General features: G+C 36.3%; 1 protein-coding gene across 3 annotated transcripts in view; it reads right to left on the reverse strand.

Annotated features, from left to right (window-relative positions):
* Positions 1-5,311: 5,311 nt before the first annotated feature.
* The window catches only part of LOC142358673 (uncharacterized), a 39,515-nt gene continuing 29,977 nt past the window's right edge, over positions 5,312-14,849 (reverse strand). For all 3 annotated transcript variants that reach the window (XM_075410170.1, XM_075410172.1, XM_075410171.1), the window contains 3 exons: positions 13,902-14,075; positions 7,464-7,637; positions 5,312-6,293 (listed from right to left, as the gene is read on the reverse strand). In XM_075410170.1, coding sequence (XP_075266285.1) covers positions 5,556-6,293; positions 7,464-7,637; positions 13,902-14,075 — 1,086 coding nt within the window. In that variant the 3' untranslated portion in view covers positions 5,312-5,555. The remainder of the gene's footprint in view (positions 6,294-7,463; positions 7,638-13,901; positions 14,076-14,849) is intronic.

Raw genomic sequence — 14,849 nt, forward strand, 5'->3', positions numbered from 1 at the left:
TCATTTTGTTCTAAACCGCTTTCTGCATTCCTATTGGATGAAATTTTGTCTGCTTTCTTTAGCAGAAATTTAAAGGAGTCGATTAGGTTGATTACAAAAGTCTCATCATCTTTTGATGTTGGTATTGCTTTTGATGTAGGATGTCTACTAAAATAATCTGCTACCCCCATACTTTCGCTGGGATGTGTTCTACTGAAAAATTAATTGATAATAGTCTGTCAACCCATCGTGTTAATCTAGTTTGTTATGTTTTATTTCCTCTATTGTCTTTTAGGGCTGACAGGAGGGCTTGGTGGTCCGTTTGGAGTGTAAATCTTGAGCCATATAAATGATATTTGAAATGTTCCAGTGATCAAACTATGGATAGTAGTTCTAATTCAATTGTGCTGTATTTTTGTTCGTTTGTGTTTAGTAATATACTTGCGTACGCAATGGGGTGCCAATCATTTATATATTTTTGTTCTAGGCATGCTTCTAGGCGCTCTTTGCTTGCGTCACAGCGTACATTTTGTAAGTGATGTATGCTACCCATTAATGATCTGAGCTGTTCTAATGTTTTTGGTGGCTCCATTTTTATAATTGCATCTGTTTTGCTTGTTGTGGGTATGATTCCGTCTGGATTGATTTTGTATCACACCAATGTTTTTTTGTAACCGCGAACTCGCATTTATGTAGGCTTATTGCTAGGTTTTTTTGTCCAGTCTATCAAAAAATTTGTTCGGTTCTGTTTCATGGTTCGTGAGTGATCTGTTTGTTATGATCATTATATCGTCTAAAAATGCATGTGCCGAATTGATGTTAGTGTGAAATCCATTATTTTTTGGAATGTTGCCGGAATATCTGTTAATCCATAGAAACCATTTATAAACCTGTATATTCCTGTCGCGTTACCTCCTAATATGTTGAAGTTGCAATGTTTTTACGTATCCGTATGGAGTGGTACTTGGCTGTATGCGTATTTTAAATCTATTTTTGAGAAAATCATTGTGCCTTCTTTTCGTTTTAATTCGCTAATTTCGCAAGCGATTGTGTCCATTAGGTGATCTATACTCTGCATTTGGTAAATATTTTTGTGCATGGCGTTGTTTAATTCTTTTGTTTCCAGTTCTATTTTGATTGATTTGTCGTGTTTTACTGTGATTACAACGGGACTTATGAATTATTCGTACAAGCATTTGTCTAATTTTTTTATTTGTTTATCTTTTAATTTATCTATTAGGTGGAGTGGTACTCTTCTTCCTTTGTGTTGTGTTGGTTGGAATGTTTGGTGGAATGTGGTTCTGGCTACGTGGTTTTTAGACTTCCCGATTCTAGTGCATAGGTGTGGGTATTTTTGGAATACCCATTTTGCAATGTAACTTTGTACTGAATGTATACTTTGTATTTTCTCACCTGGGTTAGTGTATGCTAGGCGGATCCCCAGTTTTGACAAAGTGTCCCGCCCTAGTAGATTGACTGTGTTCTGGGACGACCAGTATCTAGCTTTTTTGTGCTTTTGTAATGCCGGTTTCCAGATCCAGTTGGATTGTATAGTCCAATTGGATTTTGTTGTTGTTAAAGCATCTGAATTCTCCAATGTTTGCTTCTGTTTTGATGATTTTGTTTCCTAGTTTTTGTATTAGGTTTTTTGCTGTTTGTCGAGATATGAAGGATTTAGGGCTGCCTGTGTCCACTAGCCAATTGATTTCGTCGCTGTTGCTTAGAATCTTTATCCAAAATTCTCCTTGTTGGTTTTTATTCAAATCTGTTTTATTTACAGTGGTGAAGTTTGGTGATTGTATGATATTTACTGAGCTCCAATCCTCCACCATTGCTCGGATGTAACACGTACTTTCTGGGTTGATGGTTTGTGTTTCATTTTCCTCTTCTTCGTGAATTGTTTCGTTATCTGGGTTTGATTATTGTATATTTTTACCCGTTTCGCGTTTACATGTTGTTGCGAAGTGTTTTGTTGTTATGTTCTGGTGTAGTTGTGGTTTGGGCTGCTTCTTTGTGTACTCTGTGTTTGTGTTTCTGATCGTCTTGGAGGAATTTCCGTTCTCCATACTTTTGCGTAATGTCCTATTTTCTTGCAAATATTGCAAATTGTGTTTTTGGCTGGGCAGCTATCTAAGTGTCCTTTGATGAACTTATATCCACATTTCCAGCAGTCTGGAGTTTTGTTGTTGTTTGGTGGTGTCAGTAAAATGCCTATTATTGATTGTTGTCGTGTACGTTGGATTAGGTTTATTCCTGATCCTTGTGGAATTGGTGCATGTGTGTTACTTATGCGTTGTTTGTTTTCTTGTCATCTTTCTCTCATGAGTGCATAGTTCAGTGTTTCTGATGGATCTCTGTCTTCTGATAGTAGATCTATTTGGATCTGGGGTTTGCCATTCCTTGCATAAAAATGCTTCTTACTAAGCTGTCTTCCAAGTCTTCCCAGTTGCATAGTGCTGCTTTTTGTTCAATACGTGAGTGGAATTGTTCGAGTGATTCTCCTGGGTTCTGTGTGCATAGGAAGAAATGGAATTTGTCGAATATTTCATTTCTGATTTCTTTCAATGTTTCTTGTAATTGCATGACTAGTGAGTTGTGGTGCATTTCCCCTAACTCTGTGTGTGGATTTTGTTGGTGAAGTATGTTTGTACCTTCTGTTCCTAACGAGAGGTACATTAAACTTTTTACTTTATTGTCTATTTCGTCTTATCTGAAATTGTCTATCATTAGACCTTAGTCCTTTACTGATTGGCATGTGTTATTCCAGTCAACTTTTCTTTTTATGTTCCTTTGTTCTCTCTGGTGTTTTTCCGCCGTTGTTTCGTCTGGAAGTGCTGGTTCATAAATCGGTTCCTGAGGGTAGTCCAGTTCTGCCGCTGTTGGTCTAGGTCGCAACTTTCGGTCTACTTGTACGTTTTCTTTTGCCGTAATGGCTAATTTTTTGGTTGTACACCATTTTTCCCACGTTGTTGTGAGTTTTGCGCCTTTTGCCCAGAATAGGGCTACACCTATTGAAGATCTTGAAATTGCTGACTGCGCCATGTTGTATGCAAATTGTGGCGGTCAAAAGAGCAGTTGAATAAGAATCTGTTCCGAACTGAATTTCAGGTTAACATTGGCAAAAAAACATTTTCTTTATCTCGCTCTCGAGTAACACCTCTTACGTGACAGACAATACCTGTCCGTAAGGATTTAAAGTTAACATAACATTACAACAAAAGAACTACGTTCATTGCAGATAAGTTTACTGCCTGAGTTTAGGACTGATGCATTCCACGAGGAATGATAATACTAATAGATATAGTTTAAGCGAGTTTATAATAGTAGGTCTAATAACTTGGTTTCATACTCTTCTATCTCTCCACCACAATTTTTATTAATATTATCATCATCATTCTTGTTATTATTATTATTATTATTATTATTATTATCAATATTATTATTATTATTATTATTATTATTATTATTATTATTATTATTATTATTATTATTATTATTATTATTATTATTATTATTATTATTATTATTAATAGTATTATTGTTATTGTACTTATTTCTGGTCGTTCTAGACTATCAGGAAAAAACCGTCTCGAAAAATTGTCGTGTAACCTAATCAGAATTCTGTTAAACTGCAACTCAAAACAAACTAAATTATTTGAGGTTTTGCAGACAGTTTTCCACTTTTACAGAGCTGCCAATATATTACTAAAATAAGTGGTACAATGATCAACAAGGTCCTTTGAACCTTCTCTTGTTGAACAGCAGTAAATTTGTAGGAATAAAGGTATAAATCAGCCATCCTACAAAATGGACAGTTAAATTGATTGCAGATGTGTCAATTTTTATAAACATCTTTTGAAAGAAAATTCTGCATTAGCTCTTAAGATTCCACAGGTGCCCAAGTGACATCAGCAAACTCCAAGCAAAGAAATTTAAAACAAAGAGTTTAAAAGCAAAAATGTTCAAAAAGAAGAAGAAATTCAGCTGGTGCACAATTTCTAAACTATTTTGTTTTTTTTGTTAGTTTCGGTTGCTGCGATATATTTTTTAAGAATATCTTCCCGCCAACCTTATACAAATTGATTGAACACAATGAGCAAAATATAACACGAATTATTAAAAGGACAGATGGAAATAATTAAAAGTGTTGCAAAACACACACACACACACACACACACACACACACACAAAAGGCAAAAATAATCGAAGAAACATGTAAAATTAGATTCAGGACAACTCGGGAAAAAAACCAATAAAAAACTACCCAGTTGTGCGTGCAAATTGAATTAATTTTTTGATGGCCATTTACAGTAAGCGAAAACTGTTGCAAGACATTAATTATATATCATTTACAGTTATACCATCACCGAATCACAACGAGCCAGATTCAAGCTCAAACATGTGAGTAACAAACTGCTAATGTACTTTTTTCTAAAATCTTTTTCCAGTTCCTGACGTTTGAGTAATATCGGAAAAATTGAATCATCCCAGCTAACCAATTTACTTTTTACGAACGGCTTGCAGTAAGTGACCTTGAATCTAGCTCGTTGTGAGTCCAGGATTGTATAATTGTAAGTAATATTTAATTGATGTCTTGTTACAGGTTTCGATAACTGTAATTTGCCATCAAAAAATCACTCCAATTGAATCCAAAAATGTCCAAAAGTATCTGATTTAACCCATGATTATAATTTTTCAACAAACTAATGTTTAAACTAATATAAAATAAACCAATTTGGAAAATTCTTAAGGTAGTAACGTCTTAAATAAAAATCAATAAAGTCTAAATAATCCAGCAAATAGGAATTTTTCTATGTTTGATAGGCTATTTAATAATCCTCATACCTTTTCTGGGGAAACTATATGGTTAGCCAAACAGGCAAACAAAAAAACTGTGTTTTCCGACCTCCCTTAATAAAATGGGTAGGAGCAAAAATATGGTCTCTTCATTTTTAATCACATTCAGCATGATCCAAGTAAGCTACGAAAACATTGCAATTACTACTTAATTGTCACTTTATCCATTGCACAAGTTAAAATACGAGCAATCTTCAACAGCCAGGCATCATTCGGCCCATCTATGCAATTTTCAGTTGATTCCCATGTCGGCTCTTTGCCCTTTCGGCTTTATTCCGAAACCTACGAAAGGTAGTAAAGTTAGACGCAGGAAACAAACATGGCGTCTTGACTTTGAGACTGCTACGCTCAGGAAGCAATATTGCAAGTTTGTGTCGATAACTACGTTCCTTGACTTAGACTGTATGGCTCAAGACAACCAGGACTAGCGGGTTGTGAAAAGATTTCATCAATCAAAAACGACGAGAGAAAAAAGTTCAACAAAGATTTTTTCAATTTTGTCTACCTAGAAAGCAGTATTTCATTGTAGTAGGCACATAACAAAATAATGAGTACAATATTAATACAGATAATTTGCATAGTTGGTAGAAAACTATAACATGTATGACAAAATAGGTGGAGAAAAGAGCGGTTGTTGTAAACAAAGAAGTTCACTTTCAAAGAATATCAAAAGCTATCATTTGTTCAAGCACTTAAAGCAGAATATTTTGTAGTACTATTTATGATATATACATTCGATTTAAGGCATGGTACAAATTGAAGTGCGCCCAAGTGGGCGATAGATCGATGGGGGTGCTGACTGGTTTCGAGCCCGGGAGTGGGCGCATATGAGGGTAGTTGTAGATAAGTGGGTTGTTCTTAATTATACTGGGCGGGCTCATGGCCTGTGTGTGCGTAGGGGGATACACCATGTTTTGCGCAGGAGGGGACATCAAGAACCCAAGATTGGGAGGGGGCATCATGTGGGGATGTTGAGGAGGAGCTTGAGGGAAAAAATTGAACCCTGTTGTCGCGGTAGGAATTGACAAGTCTTTGGGAATGTTGGGTTTAATCTCGAGCTGTGCAAACGAGTCGACGCTGTTGTCATCGGATTCCGCAATCATTCGATTTGACACTTCGACAGAGGAGTTGGCGAAGTCTTGAATGGAGCTGACCATAAAGTGTTTGGGGCCTGATTCGCTGTCATGATCCTGAGTTGTTAGAGTAGTAGCGTTAGCATCCGAGCTGGAAGAGTTGGTAGAGTCCAAGTGGTGTTTTAGACTCTCAGGACTAAGTATGTTGGAGCTGGAGAGTGAGTCATCTTTCTGGGAAGTCATGTCTGAAGATGTTTCAGCTGCAGACGCAATGATGGCCACAGCACTCGTCGAGTTTTCGTCCTCAGGAGCCTCGCTGGTTGTGCTAGGCGACGCTATGTCAGAAGTTCCTTGGATGGCTGCTCGACTAGACATGTGGTGACCCTACATTAAAAAAAGAAACCCTTCTCGTATTGGGTGAAAATAAAAACGGATATGTAGCCCGTCTCTGACACGCTAATGCGTTCAATAGCGCAACAACAGTTGGGACTACCGACTAAAGTTCACTTATATTATTATAAAGGTGCAACTTTAATAATTATAAATGGTTGTAACCTAACAAGGAAAGACACTTTTCATGCGAGCTGGCACATACTGACGATTCTGCAATGTATTCAGTCATAACTTTGCAAAAACTAATAAATTGGGCTCTCAAACATAGATGTTACGATTGCAGTGATAGCTCTCATTGAAAACTTGTCAGGAATTTTTGAACTCCTGCTGTTATTTGCGGAATGCAATTGATAATATTATCAGAGCGGGGACAATTTGGAAGACAAATAACGGATACTTGCAAGTGGGTATTTTCAAAGTATATATACTCCCACATGCTGCTCATTGCAAAGAAAGTTTTGCATCTAAATTAGATCTTCATCATCTTCATCATCAACTTTTAAAAGCAATTTTAGGCAAAATAAGGTTTTTCTGGACAAAAATGGAAAGTTTTGTGGAAAAACTGCCAAAAATATTGGTGCAACGTGACTGACAAGATACTGAAGTTTTAGTTATATAATTAGACTTTAGCTTGTAGTAGTACGGCAAAACTTACGATCATTAAATGGCAGGCAAGGATTCTTTCGGATTCCTCAGTGGTAAAAATTGAGATAAAAATTCAGAAATGGAAGAGTTCTGACTTATTGACAACCACAATAGCATCATATTAGACTTCCTTGAAATCATACAAGGATAAACAATATGATTTATGATGACTTAGGTTCCATGCTCTGATCTGCTATTGAGGTACGGTTAATCGTTTAAATGAATGAAGAATAGCCATACAACCGAGCTACACAATAGGCACAGGACTCTTTCGGGTTATAAGACTATTGGCCTAACTTAAAAGTTTCAAAATAAAAAGGCGCTTGAAGTTGCTCGGGTTGAAGTCTCTTAAATTTCATGCAAGTATCATACATAATCTCATACTGTCCATGCTCGATCTCTTAAAATTATCCGGCTATGAAACCGAAGAAATCATACCTGAGCCTTGTATGAGATACAGGTCTGCATATATTACCCTGCATGGGGTGAAGGAATTCATAAATGAAGCAGGAGTACCTCGGCGTTTATGATGTCACCGGGTCCGTTCCAGCACTCGCCCGTCTGGCAGGCCTGACAGAGTTCCCTGTTATGCTGCAGTCTGGGTCTGCCGTCTCTCCTATCTACCAGAAGAGTGGTCTTGGTGAAGTTGTAGTACACCTCTCCAATCCGGTTATACACGTTCACTATCACCTAACAACACACATTCATCACAGTTAATGTGCAAGTCTCGCCATGTAAAATGAATCCGAATCAAACAAACAAAAAATTCTTTAGTTGGTCCGTTTAAGCGACCCTTGGCATCTTTTTTGCTCTCCAAATGTAAATTTCCAGGTTTTTAAGGACAAGAGGTCCAAAACTGCTACTACCTATCCACCTGACCCTCATTTTCTATCGATATTGAAAGCCGAAAGTTTCAGGTTTTTAATGACAAAAGTAGAGGGAACAAAAAGTAAAAACATCAAATTTTAAAGATTTTTGAAAGTGCTGTTAGGAAATTTTCCTGTTTTGCCTTGATAATATCTTACCAAGATTATTATTATCCCATAATTATTGTTTTAAGTGCTTAGTAAGATGTTTCAAGTTTAGTGAGAGAAGTCATGATCATGCATGTCTTATCAAGGTGCATCAAGTTTTGGTTCACTGGATTATAAGACAGGCCAGAGCTATTGCACTGAGATTTCAATGAACTCCAGCAGGCTACAACGTATGATCAAATAGCCTACATCAAAGCAAGGCAATTTGATTACCATTGGCTGTTGAAAAGCAACAGTATTGTCGACAAATTTCAAGTAGTTCTATTAATGCCAAAGTTCAACCAATTCTCTAATACCAAAGCTATTAGGGATTTGGAGAAGAGATAGGAATAGGGGAAGTTCTAAGGCGGATTATTGGAAGAACTATTGTCAAGTGTGTTGAATTAGACCATAAGATATTAGGTGCTGAAAAACAACTATGTAAGGGGTCAAAAGTGAGGAACTGAACATGCCATTCATTCAGTGAGAGCTGCTTTTAATACTACAGATTCGGAGGCGATCATGCTCATTGACGCTTTCAACAGTCTCAACCGTGATCTTGCTTTCAGAAATATCGCGGAAACATGCCCTTGCCTCTATCGTTTCAGATTTATTTCTTATCGTGAACCATTCAATTTCTTTCTTAACCAGAAAATAATACTCTCTCAGGAAGCTACAACCCAAGGTGACCCCCCTTGCAATGTCGACGCATGGAGTTGCCATTATCCCCTTAATTGAACATCTTAACGATTCCTTCACAGTTCAAAAGTGGTATGCCGACGATGGTAACGCTGTCGGCTCTCTTGAAAAACAGCAAAAACTTCTGACCAATAAAAAAACATGGTCTTACTTTCCGTTATCATCTCATCAAGTGCCATGTTATTACCAAAGAACATCTTTTGAAAAAGCACAGTAGATTTTTGTTCACGATTAATTAGGTGAAATTAGTTGACGACTGTAGAGCAATTGGCAGTGGAATAGCTTCTGCCAATGTAGAAAATAAATTTGTAGAGAGATCACTAAAAGAACAGAAATCGATGTCAAAAAAGTTGGCGCTTCATGCTAATGTTTCATCTCAATTTATTTATAAATCGTTCACTTTATCGGTTCAACATAAATTAACTTTCTCAGCTCGTACAACAACTAATATTGAAGACGTGTTAAAAGAATGTGACAAATCAATCAACGATAAGTTATTGCCTAATCCAATGAAGAAACCCGCCTACAATCAAAAATACCGGAATATCTTCTGGTTGCCGATAAAGGAGGGTGCCTGAACATCGTCAAACCTGAGGGACGTTTAAAAGAATGCGAACGATCAGTTGAACTTTCAAATCCCTAATCCCGATCTCTTACCGAACCCAAATTAATGCAACATCAAATCGTACATGAAAAAAAAGAGAACGAGCTTGATATCAAATCGAATCGAAAAAAAACAATAAATAAAAGCAAATTGAACAACAACGACATTCACACACCTGACTTAGCTAGTGAAAAAGAAGCATCAAGTTGATTGAACGCTATGCCATTGAAAACTTAACGAAAAGCTAGTTTCCTGATGGCATTGCCATTTGTTATGGTTAGAACCCAGTAAAGATGCCTTCATTATGTGCATGCAATGATAACTTCACTGTGGCAAATGATCTCCACTGTCCGAAAAGAGAAAAACATGGGACATAATGAACAACGCTAGTCCTTTGCAAATTCGTTAAGTAATATCTCATGATGTCGGGATTGAACCTCATATTCAGCCGTTGCAAGGAGACACCTTTGCTCTTAAATCAACGACAACTGATAATGACGCAAGATTAGATATCAAAGCCAACTTACTTTGGGAATCGAGATTCAACATAACTTACTTTGATGTGAAAATTTTCAACCCGCAAGCAAAAAGTTGCCCTGAGAGCATTAGCGAAGCCTACAAGTATCATGAATCTATTAAAAGGAACAAATATCAACAAAAAGAATTGGATCCAGAGAAAGGAATATTATGTCTTTTTGTCTTCGCATGCACTGGTGGAGCTGGCCCACCAGCTTCAAAAGCGCTGAAACAACAAGCATCGAAGCTCTCTGCGAGAAAACCGGACAGCTATGCTGACATCATATCATATCAAAGGACAAAATCAGCTTCGCTCTCCTAAGGAGTTCCATCCTCTGCATTTGAGGCTCTAGGACTCTTAGGTGGCGTGAAATTGTTGATGCTTCAATGGGATCTGTTGTTGAAGAAGGGAGGATGTTAGTTTGACTCATCTAATTTGGCCATTAGTTGTTTGTGTTCTAGTGGTCTTTTGTTTTTTATTTTTCCCAGCTGATATTTGCGTAAAAATCTTTTCATTGCAAGATTTGAACAATACAGATTGCTTTATGAAGACATAGTGCTGGGAGGGCCCCGGACCAGCCAATATTCAACCATTGTTGGGGAGAAGCATTTCTTAATTTAGTTTTTGAATGCCAAAACTACGGATGCAAGGGTGTATAACATCATCACATTTTAATATCATCTAGGTATATCAAACGACCAAAATGTGAGAGTTGAGAGCTAACCAGTTTCATCAGGTCGCTCTGATAGAAGTCTGGAAGCAGGCAACTATCGCCCTAAAACTGGCAGAACGGCATTCTTAGAAAATATTCGATAAAAATTGATTTTTAATTTGAGATATCGGTGATAATATCCCCGGTTCAATAGTATAAAATGGATCAAAGAGTAGCTTTCATAGCCTCAAATTTTGGCAAACATCATCGCTATCATTGGAAAAAATACAAATTCGGATGCTCCGGGAGTTCAAAAAGCAACAGGTGCACTTTTTGGTCTTGGAGTTGTTCCAACACTTACTTAAAAAATGGCGGAATACATATGCGAGACCGGTTTTTTTCTTTAGTAAAATTTTCACTTTTTGACTTTTTGTGTACGCATCATAGTAAAAAAACGATAACATTACTTTGCAGCCCTTAGAGGCTATTTTTGATTTTTATAAAAAACTACAAAATTCATCGTATATTGAGACGAGGGAGCCATTTAAAAAATTGGAGAGAAAACAGGAAAATGAAAACAAGTAAAAAAAATTGAGTGGGGGGAATAAATAATTATAATTAAAGAACTACAGTAAATCGAAAACAATTAAGCAAAAGACTCGAACAAATGAGAACATGAAATTTATAAATGGGAAAAGAATAGAAAGTTTTTTAGTTTCTTCTTTTTTTCCTTTCAACTCGTGAAGTATTAATTGAAAAAATAGTACCCTAAAGTTGTCTTTTGTGGGGTTTTTTTGCCTAAAACTGAATCCAAATGAACAACTGTGACATTCCTGATGTACAAAAAAAATTTCATTAACCAATATTTTGAGACAATCAAAATTTTGCCAATTTCTGTGGCCACCTACTCTAAACCCACATCCTGTATTTCTTTTAAAACGACGCTATTGGCACTTTGCAGGGTTTTACAGATATGGGGTACTTGACAACGGAACTGCGGAAAATCTATATCTTTGAGAAAAAAAGAAAACTGTTAAATTACTTATTTTACTGGTAAATATTCAAAAGTTCGAGCTATAGCTTATATACCTGCGTCTTAGTTTTTACGATGATTAGATTGGTCCTTTGAGACTCACTCAAAAACATAACAAGAGAACATAACTACTTTGGGAAAGAACGAACAGCAAATGTTTTTCTTTTTCCATTGCTTTGACTTTATAAAGTTTCATTCTGGATTTAGTTCAAACTGTTCCAGTAGGTTTTCCGTAACAATTCCAAAAAGAACTCGTCAAAACAGATTTTGCTCAATTCGTCTGTACGTCTGTGTACTGTCAGTTAAAAAACGGAAGTCAAACAGCTAGAAGACCTTTTTCCGTGCTTTTGCGGTTAAGAAACAGAACGGAGTGATTTCTCTTTATCAAGTAAACTTTCAGTTCGTGGCCCCAGTCAGCGTATATAATTAATATAAGGCTCAAACGCCATTGAACGCTAGTAACCAGCTTGCTGGACGAGCTACGGCTAAAACATAAGGATATAAACAGTTTTTGCGAGAGGATCTTTTAGGTGTCCCACTTTACCCCATTTTTTGCGGTTTATTGTGTTGTCTCTAAAACAATGACTTGAAAAGGGGTTAAAAGATGACGAAATCAATAGTGGCAATTCAATATAGATCTTAGCTAAAAAATTAGCCGTTGGCCATTTTTTCCGGGATAATTGTTGAAGTTTGAGGGATATTGCACCAACTATAAATCTTCCACACGAGGTTTCTTGTAACCATATTGGCCGGCAATGAGAAACTTGGGGTTCAGAACTGTTGAATTTATCTTTTTCGGCTTTTAACCCATGTTTTCATATTACACAAAAAATCGTGTGAAAAATTAACACACGAGGTAATTTTTCTCGCGTGAAAACACACGACTTGCGACTATCACACGAAAAATTGTGTAATTCAATGCTCACAAGAGAAATCATGTAATCCCCCACGAGAAAATTTTAGCGTGTAGAAGCTTAATTTTTGTTTGCTGCTTGCGATGTCTAATTGAACCATATTTACTAGCAGTTCAATTAATCTCATATCCGATTTAATGGAATTCTGCTAGAAGTCCATTCAATGTTCATTGCAAAAAAAAAATAGAAAACGCAATTGGTTTTTCATCTGGTAAAATTGCATTTACATGAGGTTTCTGAAATATTCATTTTCACAAAATTAAAAACAAAACTACTCAAGGTTGCTACGGAAAAATTTCTTCAAATTGAGCTCCCAAAATTGACAGTCGAACGGTCTTTTCATATAAGAATTGGAAAGTTTTTGACAAACTTAAGACGTATGCTGGAACATTATGTGCTACGCACATTTTTGCGCGTGACGTCTTTTTCTTTGACAAACAATCTTTTTAAAATTAACTCAATTGAACCAAAAGCCACAGAAACCTGAGCTTATAAATCCGATTCTTGAGGAACTTAATCGTTTTCAATTAAAGTTGGCATACTTTGTGTTATCCAGTTTGCGTGCGTACACGACATTATAGTAATTAATTTTGGATGAGAGAGATTTGTTCTAACATTTTTTTTTCAAGTAAGCACAGTTCTGAGAGATATTCTATTAAAATTGGCAGTAATTTTTTTTTTATAATTTAACGACAACGCTGAAGTGAATTAAATCGAAGCAACAGCTCGATCAGCAAAAGAAACTATTTGCTTTTAAATTCTGCTCAATTCAAAAATTTTTCGAACGAAAGAATTCTTAAGAGCAAAGATTAACTGCTTTCAAAGGGTTGTCAGCGAATATTCCTCTATTGAAAGAACTAATAAGATCACAAAATAGTGAGAGTTTTTGCGAAAATGAGCTAGTAACTATGGTTAATATGCTAACAGGAACTTAGTCTCAAAGTATAAACTAACCCCTAATGAATTCATCATAATCAATTTTTTCTAAAGGCGAAAGCAGAGCAGTACACTGTTCAAAAACTCAAAAAATCAATTAACTGTTAAAAAGACATTTTCAAATAGTCTAATCTCAAGTTGGATCAAAGGTTTCAATTTTATTTTGTTTTTCCATTTCTTGAAACCGGAATACCTAAAGACGTTGACTAAAAATTACCTAAGCAGTTTTAAAAATATGAATAAATTCACAAAACGGTGGGCAACGTTCATTAAATTTTCCAAATTCAGGTCCAGATAAAATTAGTGGATCACGATAGCAATTTTTTTTGCCGGTCAGCTCAAAAACACTGACCAAAAATTTTGAGAAAACTTAAATTTTGTTTACGTGATGCTTATTTTCAAAAGGTCCCAAACTTTTTTTTAGACAAGTAGCAGCCTGTAAATGGTTTCAACATTGGTTTTTTCAATCTTTTAAAGCACAAACAGCTATCAGTGAGTTTGCCACTTCAGGTCATCGGGGATTTGAGATTTTTCTTTCCCTTTGGATGTTCTCAAAATAAAATGAAAAACTGTACGAAATTTGAACCTTGTTGATTTCCTCGGGGTACCACATGGGGGGCTCGAAGACACAGTCCTTGTTGCACTTTTTGCACTTCTGTCCGTATAGCTTGAATAGACAGTAGCCCACTCTAGTCCTGTAGTCCAGATAGAACCAGAACACTATGCGACCCTTCATTGAGGTCCAGCCATTGCTACACGACTAAAACATACATGACAGGTCGCAATTACCGCCGCGTGCCCCCAATTACCGATTAATTTATCAGTTTCATGCTTGATAACCTTGTGACCTGTAGGATTTCAAACACTAACTAATGGGCTAGAATGGGAAAGATGCAAATTAAAATGACAGTGCATACCCGCGATCTATCGATCTATTTAATGCGTGCCAAAACCACAACTTGGATATTGCTGCCTTTTTGAGACCAACCTTATTGAGATCAAACTATAGACTAGTGCATATGAAATAAAATGACACAATGGAGGGGAAAAAAGCAGAGTATCGTATTCATCCTCAAATTACTTCATTACCCGAAAAGAACGGTTAAAACTCAGCTTGATCAAAATTTTTACTGCTTATTCAAAACAATAGCCTCATTAAATAAAAATTTGAGAAGGAGTCAAGACACTTTTCCAGAAAAACATTCAAAATTAATTTGGCGATCGATAGATTTGTAGAACCGCAGCTTCGATTGGATAAATTAAAAAACTCAGATTCAAACACAGTTTTCACAATGAAAAGTATTAATTGCAATTGGATTTTCAAAATTATTTTAAAGCAAGTATGCTTTCAGAGTTTTCAAATGCAGCAAATTTGAAAGTAATTGGCTGAAAATTTCAAATACATAAATCATTTTTGGGAGATCAACATTGAGGCTCGGTAATGACCTGTCCTTAATGGGACTCCGTAACAATTCGAAAAACGACAGCAGAAAGGGCAAAGTTCAAAAAGATTTTGTTAGCAGTCTCCAGGTCT

Source organism: Convolutriloba macropyga, chromosome 2 (assembly GCF_964194025.1).
Source record: "Convolutriloba macropyga chromosome 2, txConMacr16.3, whole genome shotgun sequence".
NCBI lineage: Eukaryota > Metazoa > Xenacoelomorpha > Acoela > Convolutidae > Convolutriloba > Convolutriloba macropyga.